This window comes from Anomalospiza imberbis, chromosome 3 (assembly GCF_031753505.1).
Source record: "Anomalospiza imberbis isolate Cuckoo-Finch-1a 21T00152 chromosome 3, ASM3175350v1, whole genome shotgun sequence".
NCBI classification, from domain to species: domain Eukaryota; kingdom Metazoa; phylum Chordata; class Aves; order Passeriformes; family Viduidae; genus Anomalospiza; species Anomalospiza imberbis.
The window spans coordinates 5,433,596-5,456,803 of record NC_089683.1 but is presented as its reverse complement, the minus strand read 5'-3'; the positions used below and the strand labels follow the sequence as shown (position 1 = coordinate 5,456,803).

The following is a 23,208-nucleotide window of genomic DNA, read 5'->3' as shown; positions in this document are numbered from 1 at the left end:
TGTGATATAAAAACTAATTGATCACTGCAGCAAAGATTCCTTCCAGTGTACAGACTTCATGTTACTAAGCCAGAGCTAAATAATGTAATCATTCTAAATAATAATTCTAAATAATAGCTAAATAATGCACTGCCTCTGAAGTGAATGGGAAGAGTACAGCAGATTAACTCCAAGAGAAAAGAGACCATCAAAAGTAATTTTCAGGCATCAAATTCTCCTTCAATCTCAACTCCAGCAAGATTTTGTTCTTTACCCATTTCTCTATGTGTGACAGCTGCTCTAATTCCTCAGACATTAAATTCACCAGGAAAAGAAAGACTTAAATTAGCAGCCATGACTCTGTCATCTTCAATGACTTAAAGTAGATATTTCACTAAAACATTACTTGTGAAAGTGGAAAAACATGAGAGTTCTCTTTACAGCACACTTTGAAGCAATGAATAACAGGAAAAGCCAGTGTTGTCAGGAACTTCAGGAACAATGACCAACACGTTCCATGTTCTAATCCCAGCATGTCACATCTTCACTTGAAAGCAGGATGCTCTTCTCTTGTATGATGGTACAACTCAGATTCTTTCCTCTATTCTAAACACATACATTACTTGTATTTATTCAGACTTTTTATTATGGTATGTATGCGCAAGACATACAAATACATGCATAAAACATGTTCCTCCCCAAACAGGACACACTATCAAATCAGGAATCAAATTCTGGGAAATGGTCATCTCATTTAAAGATCAAAGCATAGGATTTTTAAAAATACTTTGTTCACTTGTCAAGGCACAGCCATTGTTAAAAAGTTCTCTGGACTCAAAAATCCCATTTATTGTTATAAAAAAATTATATTTATATAAGGTATATAATAGAAAGAGATTTGCAACACAAAATTTAGGCTTAGCAATAAATAGAAAAGGAACTGTTTTTAGAAAGATTTAAAGTGTCTCTGGTTACTGGCCAGTACAGCCATTTAACTGGCAGAATTTAGGCTTGTACTTTAATCAGCCTTCCTTGATTCTAAACCAAAACAAAACAGGGACCCATTCACAACTTGGCTGCCTGGGTAATCCTCTGGTAGTGGCCAAAGGTGCCAATTCCCTGCATGGCAGATTTTTATCTGTGTGCTATCAGCCTGCCTGAGTTTGTATACACCTGTCTAACCTTTCACAAACAGCAACTTTTAACCTTGAGAGAATAACCTGAAACTGAAAAAAAACCACAGTTCTTATGTGCTTAAAATCAAGCAAGTGCCACTATAGAAGAAAGCTTTTATTTAAATTTTTATCTTCTGGGGGACAAACACAGCAGGTAGGAAACAAGCACTCCTAGGGACTTCATGGTAGAAAATGATGTGATACATAACATTAAGAAATTAAGAAAATTATTTAGAGAGAAAACTGATTTGGCCTCTGTGTGTGTATATTCTGACAGGAGTAAAGAAAACAGGTGAATTTTACTTTGCTATCCTGTAGAGGAAGCTGTACCTCTGCCATTGAACAGGTATGAAACAATGGGAACCACACAAGCAACACATTTTTATTTTACACAAAAAGCACCATCCACATCTCACATACAGACCTGCTTGCGGGCTTCTATATCAGCAGCATCTTCTACAAAGGTTTCATCTACTTCATGTTCTTCAAGTTCCTTTTCTGCATTTTCAGGTAGAACAATCTCAAAGTCATTCTTTGGAGCAGGGAGGGCCATGAGCCCCAGGCGCAGGTGCTCCCGAGACTCCCTCTCCTGTGGGAAGAGCAGGGAGATGTGATGCTTCTGGATTCATACCCTGAATGCAGTGCAATACCCTGAGTGCAACATCAGACTCCACTCGTCTGCATTAACAGACAGGAACAACACACTAATTATTCCCTGGCCACCTCAGTCTGCTGCAAAGCCAGAAAGCACCAGATCTGGAAGCCAGGGGAGTCCACCAGGGATTTGAAGCCTCAGTTTCCCTTCTAGCAGTAAAAAGTCCTTTTACTGTAAAAAGGCTAAGAGAGAACTAAAGTATAAGTACATCAAATAAACCTTCTCCTTCAAGCTAAGAGGAGCTCTGGAATTGTGAACTTGAAGAGTTATTTTTGTGAGAACAATCCAAACACTTGGAGTGGATATCTCAGCTACGCCAAAAAGAAAACTGCTGATAGCTCAGGTGGGAGATATTCAAAGTCACAGTCAAGGCTGCAGAATCAGCCACATAAAAGGAGTTCCCAAGGTGCTACCTATTAGGTATGTGCCATTTTATACCATGTCTAATTGGCAGGGCCCATCTGGCTGAATCTCCAAGAATGGAAACATCTGTTGCCAAAGGTAATGAAAGAGTCCGCACGGGACTCAGATTTCTGACCATCTCAAACCCCCAGCGCTCCTAATGGCAAAAATTAAACTCCTTTAGTTCAGTGTTGTCAACACAACAGACTGCTGAAAAGGTCCTGTAGGTAAATCAGGAAGTCAAGATGATGAGGAATTTGAGGATTGTGTAGGATTGCAAGGAAAATGAATCTTTGCTCAAGATGCATTTCCTGTTCAGCTTCAAAGACAGAAATAGGGTGGAAACTTAACTATGTCTTCTCCAAGAAACAGTTTTAGAGTGTGTTTACTGAGCATACTGAAAGTCATTCTAAGCAGCAAGACTTCTGTTCTTTTAAATAAAGACTGTATTTTATTATGGGATGAGGACAGACCCATAGACACGTGGAAGAAGTAAGTTATTTACTATAAAATAAAATTATTTTCAGCAGATGAGAACTAAAAACCCAAAAATTAATAGAGCACTGATTTCCACTTAAGTACTACTTACCATTTGTTTTGCATAGGATGGATCACTGTAATCTGCCATTCCCTCTTCTGGGTTGATGTTCAGTTTATCCCGCAGGGGAGTTCTCCCAGGAGTTGTGCCAAGTGCAGGTTTGGGAGTCAGTCCTCCTCGAGGAGTTAAGCTCTCTGACCCCTGAGAGGGTGTTCTAGTGAAGTGCAATTAGTCATTAGCTTTTTACTACAGAGCTCTACTTACAGAAGTCTGAATGTTGGGATAAGTTACATAAACACAGTCTATACATTCAATCTAGAGTTTTTTCTTGGGAGGCAGTGAAACTGAAAAGTGCAATTACAAGAATACTAAAAATAAATTGTTTAAGCCTGTCAAGGTAACCAAGGTCATGTCAAGCTGGAATCTAGGCACATCATCATTTTAAGAGAAGCTGCAGGAACTCCACCAACACAAACTCCTACTGCTGCTTTTGAGAGAAGAGCTTATCCAGTCACCAGGCATTATTCTAGGATACAGTAATCAGGACTGAATTGCAATCTCTGATTTCCCCACCACCTGGGCAAGTCATTTGCTCCAAAATCATGTGGCCTACCAGCTGTCCCACGTTGCAATTGAATGGATCATCCTAAAATGCCTCTTTGCTTTTGCTGACTATTGAAGAAGTAATTACATTATAATAATTACAGCATCTACAGTTAGGCAACATGGATTAAGTCTTAGATTTTGTTGGCCCCAGTTGCTTCTCCTCTAGACTGGGAAGGAATATTGTTCTCTATCCCAATGACCTACTACATGAATGAGGGGCTACTTCATGGATTACTTTTTTCCCTCTGCTCTAGGATTGGATTTTCCCACTGACAGAGCATCTCTACAAGCAAGCCAAGTTGACCCACAGGTATCATATTTACATGTGCAAATCTTAACTTCAGAAGCTAAAAAAACACCACAAAAAATCCCAAACAACAAAATTAGAGTATCTCTACTTTTTAAAATATAAAATAACGCAAATCAACAGTCAGATCACTCCATGTCAAATTCTACATTCATTTTGCACAACAATGACATCAACAGATCTTCAAAAAAAGCACTCATTGCTGGAGCTGCTCTTTTAATTAAAAGATCAGGGCCTTTGCACACAGCTCCTAAACAAAATAAAGCTGCTTTGGAAAAGCTGCCATAAAGGTCCTTTTTATTTCATTCTCCACTTTTCCTACTAACATGATACAAGTAAAATTAGAACCTAAGTGGAAAAACCTGACACACAAAATGTACCAATTGTAACATGTTTTAGCTGTATGGTATTTGACATTTGTGGGATATATATTTGATCACTGTAAGAGTTAAACCAGCAATTCTGTACTATTTAGATTGGCAATATAAGAAATATTTTATTTTGGATATATATGGCTTATAAAATATTTACTCCAGCTTTTCAAAAATTCAGTGTGGGTTTGGCTAAGGGACCTCCCACATCTTTGACTCCAAGGTAATACTTTGGAAAGGCCAGGATCCACATACAGAATGACACTCCAGCTTACTATTTATACTCCTGCATTACCCCAGAAGAATTTACACTGCTCCAGGCCACAGAAGGCCACATTTTGGATCAAAACTCCAGTGAGCTGTATGAACACAGATGAAGAGGACATGACTGAGCTTTCTAAAGACACAGAGAAGGAGAAACTTGTACAACAAGGGCTTTAAATAAAAGCAAGTTTCTTTTGAAGAAAGATAGTATTTTGAATCATGATAGTATTTTACATATCAAAATCTGCTCTGTTCACCCACCTCCAAACAGACACATGCCCACCCAGGCACCCATCACAAAAAGAATTTGTTTACCTGAAAGGTGTGGAAAGCACGGTATTTGGAGTCTGAACAACCTGTTTCTGTGGTGTTACCCCTGAAAAGTCACTTTCATGCAAGGGAGTATTAAGACCTCCTTTCAGGGGAGTATCCACATTTGTGAGAGCCATCAGATTCTGGGCCTCCTGTGTAACAGACAACACAAGCAGTGTTTCACCAAGACATTCACAGTCACGTTTAACAGATTCAGTAGAAGGAAGAACAGCTGAAGAGTTATTTGAATATCAGTTTGTGGAAAATGTTTTAAAATTTCTTAGCTTTAACACCCATACACTGCTATTTATAAACCCTACTGTTCCACTGAGAGGCATCTGAACTTCATTTTCAGTAAAATATGTTATAAACTGGAGCTGCAAAAATTAGTGTGTTACTTATTGTTTCAGCTTCCTTCAGTTTGCCAGACTCCATAAATCTCCAAGATTTGTTAGTGACTGAACACTCAAGTAATCCTAAGAATCCTGATTTTAAAAGGGAAGAGCACACCTGAACTCTGAAACCTGAATTCAATCAACTTTATCCAAACTGCACTTCAAAGACAATGTTCCAAAAGAGATGGCCACTTTTCAGATTTTTGGTCCGTGACTCAAATGAGGGTTTTATGAATAGCCCCCTTCTTTATTTCATTTTTCCTTATTACAGTGAAGAATTAAGTCTTTCTGAAAATTGGCTAATTATACTACTGCAAATAGCAAATATATTTCCCAGAAGACCACTAATCCACCTATACATATGCATAATACCGTGACATTTATAATAAACTCTATTTGAAGGTGAGACTGACCATTCCTGCAAATATTGTACAGACTTAGGTTATGATCTGCAGAGCCAGGAACTTTCTCTTTTCTTCTATCATGGAACTGCTGAAATACAGCTCATTGTCAACTCAGATGGTTTTTGGGTTGTTTTTTTTTTTTTGGAGTGTGATTTCTGGAGTCTTGTTTTGTCCTACACACTAGCTGCACTGATTTAATTTATCCATTTCCACACACTCTACAAAATGTTACTCAACATAACCAGTTTTTGAAAAATCCAGGCAATCAGAGGTTGCAAAGGCAGGTTTTGGCTAACCTAAATTTTAAGCCAATAAAGTGCTATGAAAATGTTCTTGCATTGTTGCAGTTGATTACTACTTGTTATGTGAAATAAAAGTTGGACAAAGTAAAATACACTGTTTTAAGGAGATGAACTCATATATCTTCAGCACTGAGAAACACACAAGAGAAGGGAAAATTGTGCAAGACTCCAGGAGAATGGTTAAAAGCTTCAGACAGTATATGACTAAAAGAAAAAATAATCAGAATGTTTTGAAACACAGTGACAATTGATCAAATGCAAGCAGTCCTGCTTCTATGCCCTTCAGTGTGTCCTGAAGATTGGGATTGCTTCAAATCCCAACACTGCACATAATCTACGGAGTGTTTCTCCAGCACTTACACCTTCTACTCAGTTGACTCCTGCTCCAAAACTTAAAACCCATCTTGTACATTTATACTCTACCTGCAGGATCCTGTCTTGGGCTGCTGGAGTTTTAGGAGTCCTCAGAGCTATGCTGTTGTTGGTTACATTATACTCAGAGAGAAGAGTGCTGGAAGCTGAGTTTGTGATTCCAGATTCCTCAGCAGTCTGCCGTGCAATTTCACTTGCTTGGCCAACTTTTACAACTTCTTCAAGTTCTGTATCAGATATCTTTGAAAGAGAAAATCCCAAGCCACAGTAAGATACAATGCAGTTATGAGATCCACTCAATAAAACAAAAAGCACTGTTTGGTATTGGCCTTATAAGTTGTTTATAATCAATAAACACCCCACCTGAGGAGCTGGAAGCACCAGTTTACTCCTTTTCTTGGTAAATTCTGACACTCCACTGGTCTGCAGAATAGCTGAGGGCAAGTCTGACTCTTTCTTCCGTTTCATGTGTTGCTTGTCCTTTTTGCGCTCTCTTCCCTCCCTCTCACTGTTATTATGGAAAACAGGATCATTTCAGAACACATAGAGCAGCTACAAAGCAAAGCAAACAAGCCAAGAGCAAAAAGGCTGTACCCTTTTCAAACACTGGATATGCTGAAATAAAACTCTGCAGGAAGAGTGGAGCACCTTGTGGGTGATTAGATGTGATCTGCAGATCTTTCACCACAACCTACTACAGGGCAGTGTAAAGCTTTTAAATTATGGAACCAGCCAACAGATTTAGCTTTTAGGCTGAATAACTACAATCAACTGGGTCACTGGATCAATAAAAGAATGTCAGGCCAAGAATTTAGATAGTAAAAATAAGGGAATGTGAAGAGTCCTTTTTCTTCAGCAGCTGCTAAGGAAGGTTAACATTTTCTTTTGTGGAATGTGGGAACCAATTTCTCTTCAGTCTTTAATAAAAATGGCATTTCTTTCAAACAGCAATGAAAGCGGACAGTGAAATCATAACCTTCAGTCTGAAGCTCCTGCCTGATCCTCTGAACAAAGAGCCATGCAGAAAAATCAGTTAGTAACACCATATGAGTTAATAAACCAAATTGTACAAGACACTGAACTCTCTCTGTAAAAAGCAGTTTTGGCAGAAGTAATGGGAAATGCAACTGTACAATTAAATATGTACCCAAGAGTCTCATTTAACTTCTCAACTACACTTTTGGGGATTTTGGGGGGGTGGGAAGAAATTAAGCATTTAAGGACATCAACTTAAGAACAACTCCATCAAAAGTAATACTACAAATCTACTCCTATAAGCAATCATTATAAGGTTATTATTTAAAGGACACTAAATACACAAGCAAATAAACTGCTAAAAAAAACCCTCAAAAATAACATTTCCATTTAAAGAGCAAGAATACACGTGAGAAACATTCTGATAGATAAAAAAGTGAACTAGAGGAAAGAAAAAAGGTGAACATAGACAATAGGTGAACTAGACCTTTTGGAAAGATAAAACACAGAAAACTGAAAAGGCACAGGCCACCTGCACTTGTATCTGTCCCATGGAAAATACATTTCCCACCCACATTATGTTTCCAGGACTTAACACACATAAATATGGGTTGCTTTCTTTTCAAATACACTGTTCCCTCCTTATTACAACACACACTTACGATCTTAATTCTCCATCCAGGTCTTGCTGACGCAGTCTCCTGAAATCTGCATCCAGAGACTGATAATTTTCTTCTGATGTATCATAAAAACCAGGGGCAGGCTTCTTTTCAAATGGAATTTCTGCATTGTAATCCACACCTCTCTTCTTTTTTCTTTTCTTCTGGATCTCAATTCCAGCAGCACGAAGTTCTCGTCTTTTCTGCAGAGCAGCAAGACGTCTAGAGATACAGTAACACCACATGATTTAAAATGTAGAGTAAAGAAAAGCAGTCCCAGGATATGAAACCAAATGCAAGTTTACCGAGCTTCCTCCAGCTGCTTCTCCCTGGCTTTCCTCTTGGCCTTCTTGCCTTGTGTATTCGCCAGACGTGCTCGAGCCTCAGACAGCATTTCAAGCTCATCTACAATAGTACAGATAAATACAGCAGTGAATCTGCACTTAAAAGACGAGTGTCAGAAAAAAGGTGACATTAAGATCAGAAAACCATCTTTAAAAGCTGAATCAATCAATCACAGGCATTCTGTGTCATCACTAATCTCCAAGTTGTCCCAATGTATTTACTGAATCACTGGCCAGGTGAAATGAAGATTTTTAGAAAAAAAGCCTGCTGTTGAAAATAGTATCAATAAGTATCAACACCAAATCAAAATATTTCCATAGAGCAGCCAACTGACCACATTAATGAAAGTAAAACTTCATTTGCATCTTTATCTGAGAGTATTATCTTGAGAACTTGTTAATTGCATTTACTTCCAGAGATGAGAGTGCTGCTCTTGTGAACCTGTGACTATTCAAAACTACCAATGGCCCATTCATGGAATTTTAACAATGTTCATTTTTCAGTTTATAACATTGCTTTGTGCCAGGAGAAAAAAAAAAAAAAAAGGAAGTCAGGCAGTCCCTTCTGTGCTTCAGCATGGATTCATCTGAGAGGTGTGAGCTGATGGAAAATGGTGAAGATCCAGAATGCAAATGAGCAGAGCAGTTGTCAAAGTAAAGAACAGCCAGTCATGGTAACAGATGAAGGTGACAGATAAGGAGGCAAAAAAATACATCAAGAAAAGAAAAACTGGAAAAGTATAACTGACTGGCCAGATACAGAAATAACACAAAATTTGCAAGTAAATTAATGACCAGGCAGTGGTGGAAAAAAAAAAGAAGAAACCAAGGTACAATGCTGTGTAAACAGAAAAATCAAACAGATCAGATTTCTGTCAAAAATGGTAAACATACTCCTAGCTCACCTTCATCCATGTCAATGGGATCTGGCCTGGCAGGTTTGGTTTCTGGATTTGGATCAATTTCTCCAGGTTTCAGTTTCCGAGGATCATCAGCAGTTTCTTCCTCATTGTCTCTCTGAGCAGCTTTGTCCCTAAAAACACATTGTAGCTGTTTGTTTTCCAGCTCTTTGTTTTCCCCCAGACTCATAATAACCACCCTTAAATGTCTCCAAAGACTGATCATCAGCAGTAACCTTATGCTCTGTACAACACAGTAAATCTGTTATACAATTCACAAGTGTGGTACAATTCCATAATCTTAAACAAGACAAGAGAAAAAAACTAACACAGTATTACATTACAACAATAAAATATTATATGAAATACAATTCTGATACAGCTAGTAGTAAAGAAATCCCCTCAGGTAATCTTTAACAATAAAAACAAGAATTCAAGCAGTGTAACAAAATTAAAAAATCAAGTTTTCTATTATGTTTTTTCTACTCAACCAATTGCACCAGAATTAAGAAAGCTCACAAGGGAAAACAGCACATTCTTTCTCTTCTTGTGGCCAAAAGAAACTCCTTGTAGCAGAGACGGTTTCTGCACATTCAGCCATTTCAACACATTTTATGTCTCTTTTCTTTCTCATACACCCACTCCTGCTGATCAGCCAGTCAAAAAATGCCCAAAGAGCCTAATAAAAAGCATCAATCTTGACAATCCCTTAGCCAGAATGACCAGGAGCAGAAGAGATACACCTATCTCTATCCAAGCCGCTCTCCAGGTTCCAGGAGCGTCTTTCAAGCTAGTGAAGTGACTGAAAACAATCTTTAAAATTTTGCTTACAAAAGGAATCAGTCAACTTGAAACCACCCAAATTTACCATGGGAGAAGGGAATGACACACTGCTACAACTCCACAGATCTTTTGGGCATTCCTGGCTAGATTTTTCTCTAGGCAAGCAGAAACTCACAGCAGAAATTCATAGTGTTCCAAGCACTGTGCAGCAGTTCTCCCAATTATGGGGGCAATGGTTCTCCACTGGGTTGGCATCAGCTTGGCCAGGTGCAACAGCTTCTCCTCCTCCTCCCGAGACCATTCTGTCTTTTTGATGCTCGGGTCCAGCCATTCGTACCTGTAGTAAGGGAAACAATTAAGGATGACAGATCCAAGTTATCCCTTGATTTGTCTTCAAGAGTGTTTTCATGACATATGTATTTGAGCTTTAAAATGTATTATTTATCCAGCACTTTTCATACAGATACTGTCTCTTCCTTTTCCCATCTCTATTCTGGCAAAGTAAAGAGTCACAGAATTAATCCTCAAAAAGAGAAGTAAAAATTGCAACTATCAAAGATAGAGAAATGGTAGAATTGTTTGGTCTGGAGCCTTCAACAATTATCTTACTAATCCTCAACTGTGCTAGTACTGTTACCTCTACAAGAAGCATTCTATTAAATATGTACAGTTCAGTACTTGAGAAACTAAGTCTGATTCTCAAATACATTTATGCTGCATCAGTATTTGCATCAGTTTAAAGCTCCTATTTTTATAAAATATTATATTTCACAGTGAAATTTCTTAACATTTACTCTCAAGCCAAACTCCAAATACATGAAATTAAAAAACTATATGTTCGAGATTAGTGTATTACAATTTTACTTCCTCCGCAATATTCACTGATTAAAACACGTTTAAATAAAGGGAAAAACAAATTTTTATAATTTAAAGTAATCCTGCATTTACTAACACTGCAGTCACTGTCAAACAGAACATCTGGCTACTTTTGTTCAACTACTTTGAAGCAATAAGAACTTGAAGTCTCCATGATAAAATCGAACAGTGTTAAAACCGTTGTTGGTCTGTGGACATAAGTTAGTCTGTGGTAACAATTTTTCCTGAATTTCCACTAATTATGAAGGTCATATTCCCAGGCACAGCACCTCTCACTTACCATCTGGCTTTGCACTGCTTTGCTGATTTCCTGTGCAATAATGAGGCAATTCGAGACCACTGGTTTTTGCCATATTTCATAACAGCTGCTTTCAGAATTTCATCCTTGAAAAAAACATAAATAAATACCCTTATGGACTGCAAAACAGAAAGTCTGAGCTCAAGCAAAGGAGAACATGGTAAATTTCATGGGCTGTCCTAGAGGAAGCAGCTAACACAGCATAAGACTGCTACTTCTGTTCCATTTTATTCTCAAGAAAAATGAGGATTTGTATTTCAAAGGTCAATGAAATCAATAAAGATTAAATGAAATAGACACATGATTATTGTTCCAAACTTCATATACCTAACAGACCTTCCCAAATGATTATTTTCAATGCTCTCTAATGCACTAGTGTTTAAAGGCTCTGAATGCCTTCCCTGAAGGACAACAACAGAGGTAAGGAAGTGTTTGTCTGGTAATGACATCACTACAGGAAAAAAAAGTAGAATTGGCAGATATCTCTGGCTGCCTTGTTTTAAATAATACCATAAAATTATCTATTTTTCACATTTTAATGCAATTGGAATAAAAATGTAATAGATTCAGCTTGGGAGCCAGGTTGTTCACATACAACAAAGTGTGCACTGAGTTTGATCAAAAGCCAGAAGTGCCAATTCTCTGTCAATCCATCCATCAATCCTTCTCTCCCTTCCTCAATAGATGGGTTCATTATTTCTGGTTTATTCAGAGGAAGTGGTATTTTAATCACATTAAAGCTATTCTTGCAGCCCTGTCAGCCACAGATGCTCCTCTCCTGTACCCAGTGAATGTTCAGTGAGTCTCACACTACCTCCACTGACACCTCCCAGAGAACAACAACTTTGATTCTAAGCTTATGATCAGCTCTTGATCTGACCTGAGCTGCTACAGGCAACAATTCATGTGATTACTGTCCTGAAATAAATAACAAATCCTCCCCTGTGTGGTTTTTTTTAAACTTATTTGGTGCTCTATGGCACACAGGAGCTGTACTGGTGACATTAACAGGCTTTTTTGTGTGTAACAGGTAATTTTATGAATGACCTGGTATCACCTGATTCCCCTTTCTCTGTCTTTAATGCTGTATGTATAATCAAAATGTTAAAAAAAAAATCCAACACCTCTTTTATCACTGGTACACAAAGCCTGGTGAACTAAGGATCTACTTGGCCACTGGAAAAGGCTCCTCAGAGCAGTGGCCACAGCCCTAAGCCTGCCAGAGTTCAAGCAGCAATTGGACAATGCTCTCAGGCATAGGGTGGGATTGCTGGGGATGCTCTGTGCAGGAGCTGGACTTGATGGACCTTGTGGGTCCCTTCGCACCCAGGATTTTCTGTGATTCCATTTAATGCTCTGCTCTTTCTCTTCACCAAAATGTATCACGTATGGAAGACCCTAAGAATGAAGACGACGTGAGTGTTCCTGTCCTCTGCTGACCCCAAATTTAGACGCTTCCTGGCATATCACTGGTATAGCACAAGTCCTTAAAAGCACACACAGCACATTTTATTTTCTATTACTTTTTCCTCACTGCTTCCTGGAACCACATACATGCCTAGTGTTCACATTATGCAGTGACAGAGTTCTGTATTTTACAGTGCCAGGTACATCCTTTTGCTTTAAACATGCATCTAATAAAACTGACAACCTTGATTTCTCATGTTATTTATTTATTTTTCATGACCATTTGTGGTTCTGAAAGCTTGTGATAGCAAAATTGGAGGGGACTGTTCTTTTTTGGAACAGTAATTTCTGTGTACAGGATTCTTGGGGCTGCAGATGAAGAGCTCAAACACATTGACAAGAAACAGACTAAAGTTGCACCAAGGGTTTAGATTAGTTATTAGGATTTTTTTTTCCCATGGAAAGGGTGGTAAAGCATTGGAGCAGGGTGCTCAGGGCAGTACTGGAGTCACCATTCTTGGAAGTGATAAAAAAAAATCACATGGATGTGGCACTTAATGGCAGGTTAAATGGTGAACATGGTGGTGCTGCTGGGTTGATGGTGGACACTTAAGTCTTTTCCAATCCTAAAAATTGTATGACTCTGCCATTTTCACATTTGGAAATATCGTTAAGGGCCAGAGATTCCTGCTGCCTTATTCCCACAGAGCATAAGAAACCTGCCTATGCAGCACAAGTCACACTCCAGCCTACGAGAGGGACATCCCCAAGCACAGTACAGCCCCTGCTTCCACTCCAGTGGCAGGGGGAACAGTTTCTCTGGGGCAGAAGGAAACAACACATGCATGGCTGAGCTTCCCAATCTGCAGCCCGAGGGAAAAACAACACCAATGCGACCTTGTGACCTCTGCCCACTGAGGCAGCAGGAAGAAGGCACAGGTTACTGGGGAATGCAGCCCAACAGAGAGCCAAGGAATCACAGAATCAGTTAGGTTGGGAAAGGCCTCTCAGATCAGTGAGTTTAATCTACATCTGATCACCACCATGTCAATGAGACCACAGCACTCAGTGCCACATCCAGTCTTTCCTTAAACTGGAAGGGCAGTTTAAGGAACTTTCCTTCAGAGACAGTGATTCCATCACCTCCCTGGGCGGCTCATTCCAATACTTAATCACCCTTTCCGGTGAAAAAATTCTTCCTAACGTCCAACCTAAACCTCTCCTGGTGCACTTTGAGGCCATGCCCTCTTGTCCTGTTGCTGGTTGCCTGCGAGCAGAGCCTGACCCCATCTGGCTGCCCCCTCCTGTCGGGGAGTTGTGCAGAGCGAGAGGATCCACCCCTGAGCCTCCTTTTCTCCAGGCTGAGCCCCTCCAGCTCCCTCAGCTGCTCCTCCTCAGACCTGTGCTCCAGAGCCTTCCCCAGCTGCGCTGCCCTTCCCTGCACTCGCTCCTGCCGAGCCCAGACCCTCTGACGTCCCGGCAGAGCGGCTCCCGCAGACCCGAACCGGCCCCGGGATCCCCCAGCACCCGAGTCCCCCGCGCAGGCGCACCACGACACCCGCCCCCTGCCGCGCCTGCGCACCAGCGAGGGCTCCCCCCCACCTGCCCGGCCCTGAGGGGGGACGAGGGCTCGAAGGCCGCCGAGTCTTACCTCGGTGTTCCGCCACACGCCGCCTTTAATCATAATCCGCGGCATCTTGGCGGCGAAGGGAGGCGGGGACGAACCCCTGGAGCGAGAGAATGGAGAGGGGGCGGGAGCACCACTGGCGTTAGCGGGGCCGGCCGAGACGGCGCACGGTCGCCCTCAGCGGCGGCGGGTGCCGAGGGCGAGGGAGGCGAGGGAGGCGAGGGCGGCTGCTTTGCCAGAAAAGCGGGAAGCGGGTCCGGCGGCTTTTCCAAGGGAAGAGAGGCCGCTGCTCCTGCAGGGAAGCGGGTCCGGCCGCTTCGCGCATGCGCAGCCCCTCCGCGTGTCCTGAGGCGGCGCTCCGCGCTAGCGCCACCTGCCGGCCGGAGGAGCACACGGCGGGCGGGCCCGGCCGGTGCCGAAAGGAGGAACTGAGCGTTCATTAAACTCTTCAAATTCCCTCTTCAAGGGACGCAAATGAGGGAGGAAAGGGACAGCGGAAGGGAATCACATCTCCCCGGTGTTCCCAAGGTATTTTGTTAATTTCAGGAAAAAGCCCCATGCGTTTATGTGTGGAATAAATTCTTGGCTGTGACGGTGGTGAGGCCTTGGCAAAGGTTGCCCGGAGAAGCTGTGGCTGCCCCATCCCTGGTGGTGTCCAAGGCCAGGTTGGACAGGGCTTGGAGCAGCCTGGCATAGTGGAAGGGGTCCCTGCTCATGGCAAGGGGTGGAACGAGATAATCTTTAAGGTGCCAGTGCAAAACTTTTCTATGATTCTACAAGAGAGCAGCATTGATAGTGCATTTGCTGTTAACACTCACATACATACTAAAGGAATGTATACAAGGTACGTACCTGAATTTGGGAAATTTTCATAGCTAGGTACTCATGTCACTCTCAACAGGTGAAGGATTGAGTCTCAAGGAGTGGGGATCTCAGCTCAGGATCTGTCACTGTCCCTCAGATGCGGTCCCCCAGGTATCTCCAGCCTGGGAGCTGTGTGGCTCAGAGGCCCCACTCAATGGGAAGCGCTGCTCTCAGCCTGCTGCAGTCTGGAGAGGCTGAGAGACTCTCAAATATCACTGCTTAGAGTCACAACAGACTTGGCTTTGCTCATAGCAATTTCCCACCCTGGCTGCAATTCAGGTTGGTAACTTTCTCTGAAAGTTCAAAACCAAAAACGTTGTTCCACCTGGGTGCTTATTCGTGTAAGAAAAATACCCAAAGGCTCTTAAAACCCAGTGAGCACCTTAGCCAGCACAAGTTCCTGGGAGCAGACAGTGTTTTGGATAAGCTCAAGAGGAGCTCGGCTCAGCTTGTCAAGGCCAAGCCCTAACAAGCATTTCTGAGACCACAGTGTGGCCCAAACAGGAGGATGCACCACCACACCATACAGGTCTGACTCACTATTGTTCATTTACATCACCTCCAGTTTAACTTGTATTCATTTAATTAGCAGATGCACAGCAGGTAAAATGACGGCCTTTTACTCAATTTTTCTTGTTACATTTCCCTGTTTTGTCCAAATTCAGGATATGTTCATGGAGAAAATTATGAAACTTTTTTGGTTTAAATAGGAAACTTCATAGTATGATTTAGGAAAAGATTTGCTTTTTGTTTAAACTGCAGCAATAAAAAATACTACACTTCTAGCTACCAAAAAAAAAAAAACAACCCAAAAAATCCACCAACAGCCCATGTCTTCTTTGAAACTGAATATGCCTCAACCTGTAAATTCCACTGACTTAGCACACTGAGAATACCTTTGAAACCCCAAAAATCCAGTGCAGTGCACAAGGAACAGAAAGCAACATCAGGAGTCATTGAACTGCTTATTTTTATTAGAGGCAGTGACTAGGAATAATTATTTTTATAAAATCAAGCTCTAACTGAAAATACTTTCTTGTTCTTACTTAAAACTTGAAGAAACTAACATTTACAAACTCTTTCAGAAATTTACTGCAGTTAATTTATCCCCCTAAACAGGCTCTTTTCATCATTGTTGTACCATGCTTTTAAACAACAGTGCTCTATCAGATTTAGCCTTTCTAGTCTCATCTGATATAGAGGCTTACAATTCCTTCAGTATTTTTGTTTTCTCTTTGTACCTGTTCTTTTCAAATAAATGATCAGAATTCTAATGTAACGCAGGTAAAAACACCTCCAAGCTTGAGTAATCATTAATATTTCCCAGAAATGCTTTTCTTTCTTCATACAGGATAACATTGTTCTTTCTCACAACTGGATTAGGTGGCTCCAAGGTCTAAATCACTTATCTGTAACCACCATGGTTCAGACACAGATACTTGTCTGATTTTATTGAACTGTAAAGAACTCAATCACTTGAATATCTTTGCTGATCTGGCCTTAAATACATTCATTTGTCCATGAGTTTCAGTCCATTATTGGAGAATTGTCTTCCAAATTGCAGACAGCTGCAGCGGTTCTGGAAGATGAGACCCTGGAAGATGCCCTGTTCAGGAAATTAATCTACAGGAGAAGCCTAAGTACACAGGCAAGATTCATATATATTATTCTGCAAGGGCTATTAATGTATTTAGAAAGAATGCTGTAGCTGTTCTCATTTACAATATTTAGTATGCTTGACAGATATTTGCAATTCAGAGTATATAAGTGAAACAGAAAAAATTTACCCGGCTAGAAATCCATTGGGATTTAGGTAACATGTGCTGCTTTAAATTATTAGTAGCACGGTAGCATAGGTAAAATATGCTGTTTAGTCTAGTAGCTCTGCAGCAGTAGTAAAAACTGCCCCAGCTGAAGAGAAAGAATACAGATTTCCAAGCTGAAGAGATAAAAGAGGCTCCTTGAACTTTGAAACAGACAGGGCAGGGTGACCCAAGAGTTCTTTCTGTACTTTCTGAAAAAAAAAAAAAAAATAGCTACAAGGGTAACTAGCTGCAAGAGTAATGCAAAATCAGTAGAATGAATATACATGAACCTATTGTGAAACTCTATGCATATGTAAACTAGTAAAGAATAAAAAGGGACTGAGAGTTCTCAGGGCAAGTCCTTTGAAGGGGAAAGATCCCCACGTGTCCATCCTGCAATAACCATACCAGCGGCTTTACAGCCTTTACAAGGTGTGAAGTTTGATCTTTTATCTGCAATTCCTAAGTTTATCGATATACATATAGACATGCATGGAAATATACACACATTCTACTATAGAATCCTGTAATCCTGGACACCTAGAGCTGGCTGTCCAGGATTACATCCAGATGGCTTTTCAATATCTGAAAAGAAGTGAACTCCACTACACCTCTGGGCAGCCCTTCCCAACCTATCTCCTATGATACCAGAAAGCCTCTACAATACATTATCTGTATTTCTACAGAAAGACACACATCCAGAAGCAGAAAAAAAAAGTGCTGAGTTCCACATTTACATTCTCTAAATTAAACCACAGGTTTGTTCTGCTGCTCCATGGACTGAACTCTAGCACTGGGACAGTTTGCACCAGGCCTTTGCTGTTGTCTTTCCTCACACAAGGGGATAACACACTGTTATTAAAACAACTTTCCACACTCAAGAGTTCCTAGCACTGCTCAAGAGTTCCTAGCACTGCATTAACTCCAAAACAAAGATTTGTCTAGATTTGAATATAAATTGGAAGCAGCATCCATCTGGGTTCACCATACCCTGCACCAACTGCTGCACAGTACAATGGTTCTTATACACAATATTTTAGACTAAGAGTAAAGTTCTTAAAATAATTTTAGTTTCAGATACTGCTAAGGTTTTCAGTGAAACTAAACAGCATTCACAATTATCAGCAACTGCTCATATTAACAGAAGTTATTTGAAAAGCGTATAATTTAACAATAACAACCAACACATTAACTACCAACCTGAGAAAAGGTAAGGCATTTTATAGTAGATTAACACTGGACATTCACATAAAATTGATGATTCAAAGATTCCCAGTATCATAAAATAGATGTTTCTGGACATTACCATTTCTGTCAGACTACTCAAAAAATTATCAAAACTACAGAGAAGGTAACAGCTTAATAAGCATCTTATACATATAGACACATGTAAAACATTTTAATGTCATAATTACCCAGTGATGACATGCATATTTTGTTCCTGTAATTTGGTGAGATACTATTTTTTTCCTCTTACAAGTATTGCAAAAGCACCTGGGAGTAAAGGAGGCAACTTTCAGCAGATGGGAGGTAGCATTTAGCCTCCAGATTCACTGATAATTTTTACATGAAAAGTTATTACTACAAAATATAACATGCTTTTCCTTCCCTCCCATTACACATTCTTTCAGTTAGAAAAGAGATTATTTTTTCTTATTAAATTTTTACAAGAAAATAAGTGGTGCAGAATAACTCCTTAAACACAGATGAACACTGGCCAAAATAACTGACCTCTAGGGAAGGTGTTACTCAGGGATGAAAAAGTATCTCCAAGATCTTCAGCACAGCCTGTGCTAGAACTGATGTTCCCACAAACACCTGCAGCAAACCCGTACCCCAAGTTTCACTCTCTTGACCAAAATGCTGGATGCATCCATTACCAACCACTGTTCTGGGCACAGCAAAGAACATAAAGCCATGAAGAAATTCAGGACATGCAAACCTGCCCAAAACCAAGCACCAACTTCCAATTCTCAACCTGACATTCCAACCTTGTGCTGCTGCTTATGCTTCTCCAGCAGTTTCTTGGTGGGCAGCACCACATTACACTTTGCACACTTGTACTTCTTTTTGTGAGTTTTTATGTGCTTTTGGAAAGCGTGTTTATCCACCGTGGAATACCTGCACCTCCTGCAGTGCAGCTTGAGGTGAGTCAGGCAGTGGCGCTTGAGGTGGCTGGAGGTGCGGAAAGCCAGGGAGCACTGCCCGCACTGGAACGGCTTCTCCCCCGTGTGGATCCTCAGGTGGAGCTTCAGGTTCCCGTTGTGGGCTGTGCAATAGCCACATTCCTCACACCTGTATGTCTTGACAGGCAGCTCCTTGTGCTCGTAGAGGCAGCCAGGAGAGGAGGTTCCCTCCCCGGTGTGCGAAGCCAGGTGCTGCTTCAAGGACAGCCATTTGTTGGTTGAGTAGTCACAGCTCATGCATTTGAAATGCCCCAAGTTCAAATGTGTGAGTCTGTGCCTTTTGAGGTGACTGGAAGTACGGAACTTCTTCTGACAAACGGGGCAGCTGTAGGGCTTCTCACCTGTGTGAGTTCTGATGTGGAGCTCCAGGTTGCTTAAAATGCCAGTAGCGTAGCTGCACTCTGCACACTGATATAATAATGGCTGACTTTGTGTTTGCACGTCATTTGCTGTTCCCCTCTGAACACCTTGCTGAACTCCCCAAACTTCTAAACCAAGCAAGGAGCTGTCTGAGCTTTTACAGGAATCAAAATCCCTTTCTGGATATGTGCCTCCCTGGATTTCACGATGCAATTCAAGATCCTCTAAACACCTCTCTACAAAGAGGCAACTTCCAAACTCCTGTCCATTTTTCACGTGAAGAAGGCTGTGTTTCTGCAAATGGTTTGATGTTTTAAATGTCTCATTGCACTCTTTACACACAAATGGTCTTTCATCCGTATGTATCTTCAGGTGCAGCCTGAAGTTGTTGGGAACAGCAGTAGTGTAACTGCAGTGCTGGCATCTGTATGTTTGGAATGTATTTAAATTAGAAGGATATGTATCCTCCAAGTTTTCCACAAAGTTATGATATGAAGCAGCATCTTGCACTTGTGAATGAGAAGTCTCTGATTTGAAGAAAGGCTCCTCTTTGTAAGCGACAGTGTCCATTTGGTAAGAGGCCCGAGGAACTTCTGACCTATTTCCAGTAACAGCCAGGCTGTTGCTTCCTTGGCTGTTTTCCAGGAATTTCTTTCCAAGGTGTATTTTCTTATTGTTCCACACACCATCTCCTTGCTCAAACTCCACTTCTGAAGCCAGGATTCCGCCACCCAGAGAATCATTTTCTGTACCAAAAAGAGAGTGAGAAGCATGGCCCTGAGAATCAGCATCAGCTTTGCCTGTTTTGCTTTTACAGTATTTATTGCTCTGACTCGTGTAACTATTAGCCTTAAACTGTTCATGAAATTTCTTGTGAAAGCTGAGATGTCCTTTAGTGTAGAACACCAGGTTACATTCATCACATGCGTAAGTCTTTGGAGGACTTTCAGTTTTCTTTCTCCCACTCAGGCAGTCAGGTTGCTGTGCTTGGCACATTTCTGTCCCTGCATGTGTTCTCCTGTGTCTCTCCAACCCTGAGGTGCTGGTGAATGCCACCTGGCAGAGCTCACAGCAATATGGTTTATCCCCTGTGTGGACTTGGCTATGCCTCACCATGCTTGCAAAATACAATGAAAAAAAGGTGCAGAACTTGCACTGGTAGAGCTTATAGCCAGCATGCCAGTACATGTGATTTAACAGGTAGGACAAGCTGCTGCATGAGTAATCACACTGAGGGCACTGGTAAGGTGGTCTCTCCTTGTGTCCCTTCATGTGATGAATAAAACTCCTAGGATTGGATGAAACAAAGAAACAAATTCTGCAGGAAAAGGTAACTGGCACATCCAGAGGTGTAAAGTCCCTTTCAATTTTAATGAAAAATTTCTTGTATTTACTTTCTTTTTTCTTGGTCTTAGATTCTTCTTCAGATCCTTTCTGCCTCCCTTTTCTTGCACTTATTCTATTTCTTCGTGCCTTTTGCAACCTAGCAATCTTCTTATGAAATTTCAGGTGATTCTTAAGATTGAAAGAAAAGAAAAAAGTTTTTTTACAAAAGCAGCATTTATGTATTTTCTTATCTTTATGAGCTGAATAAATATGTTTCTTTAGGTGTGCGCTGCATTTAAACACAGAACTACAAAACCTGCACTTGAAACTCAATCTTTCATTCTCCTTTGTAAAACAAGATGTTTTAGGAAGAGGTGTGATGGTCACACTATCGTTCAGCCATGTTAAACCTTCTTGCTGGCTCTGGAACTCTTTTGGGCGTGCATGAGAAGAAACAACTTTTTGTTCCTGGTATCTTTTCTTAGAGAATGGTGTTAACATCTTGTAAATATGCTCCCCAGTAGTATTTGATTCAGCAGAAGTAGAAGCATTCATGTCAGGTTTCCCTACATCTTCTAGATGTTCCTTAAAAGTAGGAGAACATCCATTAAGAAATGGATCAGAACAATTATAGGTAAACTTCTCTTCTTCTTTCAAGCCATGTTCCAAAAGAGAACTCAGAGTTTCATCTTCACATTTGCTTATTTTCCTGTAATCAATTTCATTATCTCCATTATTTGAGGAATCAGGATCTACAAGAAGATATAAAAAGTCACATTTCATACAATCACAAATATTCATGATTAATTCATAGTAATAATCCCAAATTGCCTAATGACTTGCTTGCTCTTCATTACTTCTGCTTCCTTATTATTTCCCTCTCTCCATTTTTACCTAATGCCTCTCTTCATGCTCCCCTCTGCCCTCAACATTGAAATGTTGTTCCTAGTTAGAAGCCACCTTCTCTCCTACTTTCTATTTTCACTCAAGACTCTGAATTTCACATGACAACACCACATCCATTTAACAGAACATCTTTATGCCAGAATGCCTGTCAAAGTACTAACACCAAACTTTTCTAATGCTCTATTCTCACAAATATGACGCTTTTTCTGCGTTTTTATTTTGAGAACATTTCCCTGATGAAAGGCCACCCTTTTTCTCATTGGAGAAGAATGACAAAGTACCAACATTTTGTAGTTTCACTGCCTTTCTCAGGAGTCTCTTAAAGAACTGAGCATACTCCAGGCAATATTTTTCTTCTGTTGCATTTATGAATCAAATTTGAAATGCTTACTCTAAAAGAAATTGGGTTCATAGCATTTCTATACATTTTTTTATTTCAAAAGCTTAAGGCTTACTGTATTTCTTAAACTCTTGCAATAATTTAATTAATATATTACCTTCCATTTTAACAATTATCTCAAATTCCTTGTGGATTTCTGGTTGCTTCTGTGGACTGCCATCAAAAACCACACTTGCAATACTGACAGGCTCTTCTTCGTGTTTGGGTACCACCACCAATGTCTCCAAAATGTCAGCTCTGTCACTGTCAGCAGAGGAGAGGAGAGGAGGAATCTTCTGAAAGCCATCATTATCACCACAATCTTCTCCACCACTGCATTTCACTATCTCTGGAAGCTCTGTTTTGGAAGACGATGTAGGTAACATGCAATCTGGACCATATTTACCCGTGTCTGCATCACACCCATCACTTAACTCTGATGTGTTACACACACTCTCAGCAAACCGTTTCTCCTCAGAGTACTTAATACAATTATCTTCATTTGAAACAGTCTTGTTTGCATCCCAGTTGCCTGCACTGCTGCTGTCGTTTGAAGGCTCCACTTCATTTTTTAGGCAAAGGCTGTTGTTTAATTCCAACTCCCGCTCCACCTCGGGAATGGACACTTCCTGATCCTTCTCATCATCCTGCAGAAAATCCTCATCGCTCAGCACCAGGACAGTGATAGGCAGCACAGTCTCAAACACCTCGGGCTCTGCGAGGAGAAGCAGACACAAACATCGCGATTTCCCAAAAAAACCGCGGAACGCCTGCCGGCACGGCGCCCACCGTAATGCACACGCGTGCCCAGTGCGCATGCGCAGGCCCCGGCGGGCCTGCCGATTCGCCTCGTTCCCGCCATCCCCCCTTTCCGCGGTCTCTCGGGCAGCGCCGCTCCCGCGGGAGCCGCGCTGGGTCCCGGCCCGGGCCAGCAGGCACTTACCGCTGTCTGCGGCCGGCTGCGGGATTCCCTCCGCGCCCTCCTGCGCCACTGCCGGCTCCGTCGGCATCTCCGGGCCGCTGCGCCGCGGGACTCGAACCAGCGGCCGGGCGCGCCTGCGCAGGGGGGCGGGGGCGCTGCCGCTGGCGCCTCCTTGCTTGGGGGAGAGGCGGGGGCGCGGCCTGAGGGACGTGTGGGGTCCTGGGATCCGAGGCTTTCAAATATGCGTTAAAATTCAGTTTTAATGTGCTCATTAGTGGTTTAAAGACTCCGTTTAATCACCCACCTGGGCCAGGGAGCCCCCAGCCCTGGGCAGAATTATTCGAATGCGCCGCGAAACCTATTCCCGGTTTAAGCAATTTTGATCGGTTGTTACTTCTTTTCCTGTAAAATTAGATCTCAGCTAATACCGACCATACTCTTAAGATCGGAATTGTGCCAACATTAAGGCACTTCCTTGCTGGGTACAGAAAGAATCACAAAATAATCGCA

The 23,208-nt window shown here is 41.4% G+C and overlaps 2 protein-coding genes across 2 annotated transcripts in view; both read right to left on the bottom strand.

Moving 5' to 3' along the window:
- The window catches only part of CDC5L (cell division cycle 5 like), a 30,220-nt gene extending 15,941 nt beyond the window's left edge, over positions 1-14,279 (bottom strand). The window contains exons 1-11 of the mRNA XM_068183235.1: positions 13,975-14,279; positions 10,899-11,002; positions 9,918-10,079; positions 8,966-9,093; positions 8,022-8,121; positions 7,720-7,938; positions 6,446-6,590; positions 6,134-6,322; positions 4,613-4,761; positions 2,801-2,963; positions 1,579-1,743 (exon numbers count right to left, since the gene is read on the bottom strand). Of these exons, the coding sequence (XP_068039336.1) occupies positions 1,579-1,743; positions 2,801-2,963; positions 4,613-4,761; positions 6,134-6,322; positions 6,446-6,590; positions 7,720-7,938; positions 8,022-8,121; positions 8,966-9,093; positions 9,918-10,079; positions 10,899-11,002; positions 13,975-14,019 (1,569 nt within the window). The 5' untranslated portion in view covers positions 14,020-14,279. The remainder of the gene's footprint in view (positions 1-1,578; positions 1,744-2,800; positions 2,964-4,612; positions 4,762-6,133; positions 6,323-6,445; positions 6,591-7,719; positions 7,939-8,021; positions 8,122-8,965; positions 9,094-9,917; positions 10,080-10,898; positions 11,003-13,974) is intronic.
- Positions 14,280-17,793: 3,514 nt separating this feature from the next.
- Positions 17,794-22,842, bottom strand: LOC137470177 (zinc finger protein 607-like). Its single transcript, XM_068183233.1, has 3 exons — positions 22,720-22,842; positions 21,895-22,491; positions 17,794-21,243 (listed from the first exon to the last, which is right to left on the bottom strand). The coding sequence occupies exons 1-3, from the start codon at positions 22,784-22,786 to the stop codon at positions 18,593-18,595; spliced, it is 3,315 nt and encodes a 1,104-aa protein (XP_068039334.1). The 5' UTR covers positions 22,787-22,842; the 3' UTR covers positions 17,794-18,592.
- Between the last annotated feature and the right edge of the window lie 366 nt (positions 22,843-23,208).

Bases quoted from the DNA above. Each gene is read 5' to 3' on its own strand.
- LOC137470177 (XM_068183233.1), bottom strand. From the start codon at position 22,786: ATGCCGACGGAGCCGGCAGTGGCGCAGGAGGGCGCGGAGGGAATCCCG. The intron at 22,492-22,719 runs GTAAGTGCCTGC...TTCTCCTCGCAG, and splicing joins GCAGCCGGCCGCAGACAGCG to AGCCCGAGGTGTTTGAGACT. The intron at 21,244-21,894 runs GTAATATATTAA...ATCTTCTTGTAG, and splicing joins GATAATTGTTAAAATGGAAG to ATCCTGATTCCTCAAATAAT.